The sequence below is a fragment of the Buceros rhinoceros genome, unplaced genomic scaffold, assembly GCF_000710305.1.
Source record: "Buceros rhinoceros silvestris isolate BGI_N320 unplaced genomic scaffold, ASM71030v1 scaffold7460, whole genome shotgun sequence".
In the NCBI taxonomy this organism is placed as follows: Eukaryota; Metazoa; Chordata; class Aves; order Bucerotiformes; family Bucerotidae; genus Buceros; species Buceros rhinoceros.
Window position 1 is genome coordinate 47,254 of NW_010390096.1, and position 2,455 is coordinate 49,708.

Here is a 2,455-nt window from a genome sequence, read left to right on the forward strand (position 1 = left end):
CGTGGAACAAGCTACAGCCCAGACTCTCTTAAGAAAGTGTCCATATGCGGAGTCAAAGAGCGAATAACGCACTATAAATCCAATTTCCCTTCCTTCAGCAGATAAAACTTAGGGAATTTCATTTCACAGCTGGAATCCGTCCTTTTTTTATTTAGCCATTCAAATTCAGAAAGCAACTTCTCTCAAGACAGTATAGAAAAGGCATACATCACAGAGACGAAATAGTCTGCTGAGGAAAATAAACCACATCCCATACTAATCCTGCATATATCTGATAATGGTTTATGATTAGCCCAAACCAGGAATGGCTTTTGACACCGCAAGGCTGGAAAAAAAATGAATTATATTAGTTTGTTTTGACTTGACATGTTTAAAGCTCTGCATCCTCCTAGTGACTTTAAATCCTTTTGAGAAGTCAATACAAATGTAGCAAGGAAACATAAAAACATACACTGATCAAAGCAATCTTGATGGAGACACTGATTGAAATACAGTGATTTGATGGGAACTAGTCATCGCCTGATGAATCTGACAAAGAGATAATGGAACCATATAGCAGAAATTACTTTGACTTCTTAGTATTCCAGGACCATCATCATGCAAACATTTAGTTATAACTGTATATGAGTGTTTAAAAAAGAAAAAACAAAACCAAAAAACCACACCCACTTTGCACTGGATGCCCCCCTAGCCAAGCTACAGCATGGCTGAGTTCACTATGGCTGTTACTACGGAGCTGAAGATAATCAGGGAAGAATTGCATGTGGCAAGAATAAAGTAATGAAGCAAGATAAAATTTACTTTTTCACTTTAAGGGGCTTAACTACCAAATACTAGATAAAGGAAAAATGAAAATTATGATTTGGGCATTACGTAAGATAAGACACAGAAACAAATAATCCAGTCTCTTCTTCCCCTGTTTTTGTAGGATACTGATGAAGATACCAAATTAAATGCATTTGAATATATGTTTATTTCTTCAGACATGCTTATGCTCTGTGTGTAACTGTAATACTCGGCTTTTAGCAAGTTTTCTGCATCGGAGAGAAGCATTCCAAAGTCTTAGTTTCACTTACTATTACTGAAGAGAGCCATAAAGTCAGATCAATCTATTGCACACAGGTTTTCCAGAGAATGCGCTACCATAATAATGAATAGATACTCTAGTGAGGTGAAATTCAATCAGAACCAGAAAGGGATAGGCAAGGACACGAGAGGATAAATACATCTCAGCCTGCCAGCTGAACCTGTCACAGGAAAAGAAAACAGGCTTCACATCTTTAGTGGTAGAAGGAACAGGGAGCAGCAGGGTAGAAAAATTATTCCAAGACACAGAAGTGTTGCCAAAGCAAAGCTCAGGGCATCCAGGACACCAAAACCAGCTCTACTGAGACCATTATTGAGGTTTCTTTTTTCTGACTCCTTACAAACACCCAAGCAGATTAAAACCACCAAGTATTAGAAATAAATGTTTAATTTTAAATTCAAAGCTGAAGCTACTGATAAATTTGAACCTTTCTGCAGGTGATCTTAATAAAACTATTTGTTTCCCACAGGGCAGAAGGGAAATGATGAGAAAAATGATTTAAGCATTTGCTTACAGAGCTTAAAAAGTGACTTCTCTGAGAATCTGGATTTACTGGGACAAGTTTAAGAACAGTTAAAACTAAAGTACTCAAGGCTGGAAATTCAGCTGCGTGGTCTTCATTCTGCAGCCAACTTTCAAAAGTCCACGAATGAGTGTGATGATTATTACGGTCTGCACATAATATCACTGACAGAAGAGCAGTATGATTCCAGTTCAGTGTAGTGTGGGCAAATATCTGCATCATAGGTAACACCAAACCCAGTTCAACAGCAGAGGTCATTTTTTGTGCAAACCAACTGGGATTTTGAACAGAGGACAGTTCTGTACAGTGATAACGCTCACTTCATAGGGAATAATAAAGAATGCACACTCATCACTAAGTTAACAAACTTACCACTATCCATGATGATTACTGTCAAGGCCGGGAACTTGCAAATACCAAGTCTGTAAACAGAAGAGGAAACATCGTGTTGAATTTGTCAATTATGATGAACTTGGAAAAGTTCTGATTCCCAAATACCGTTACAAATATATCAGTGTTGGAAACCCTGTGATCAAGATTAACCCCTCTTTTGAGCTGTACCACTACTGCATACAGAGCAATTTCATTAGTACAGGAATATCATCCAAAAAAAAGATAGCTCTTGTGAAATGCTGAATGCTTTAACCCGTAAAAGGTTTTCCATATTTAGAATATGCAAAAATGCTAATATGAAATAGAAGGTATGTATTACTTTAAATGAATATGCAACCTCTGTTTAACCTAACTGAACTTGAAAGGTATTACATTTTCCACTGTAATTACACATAACTTATCTAAGACTTAAACTGACTCTGCAGAGATCATCAAGTCAACTCATTATCTTT

At 37.0% G+C, this 2,455-nt stretch overlaps 1 protein-coding gene across 1 annotated transcript in view; it reads right to left on the bottom strand.

Annotated features, from left to right (window-relative positions):
- Nucleotides 1–2,026, bottom strand: part of PRRG1 (proline rich Gla (G-carboxyglutamic acid) 1) — a 12,593-nt gene extending 10,567 nt beyond the window's left edge. Inside the window, exon 1 of the mRNA XM_010136457.1 lies at nucleotides 1,983–2,026. Coding sequence (XP_010134759.1) covers nucleotides 1,983–1,992 — 10 coding nt within the window. The 5' untranslated portion in view covers nucleotides 1,993–2,026. The remainder of the gene's footprint in view (nucleotides 1–1,982) is intronic.
- Between the last annotated feature and the right edge of the window lie 429 nt (nucleotides 2,027–2,455).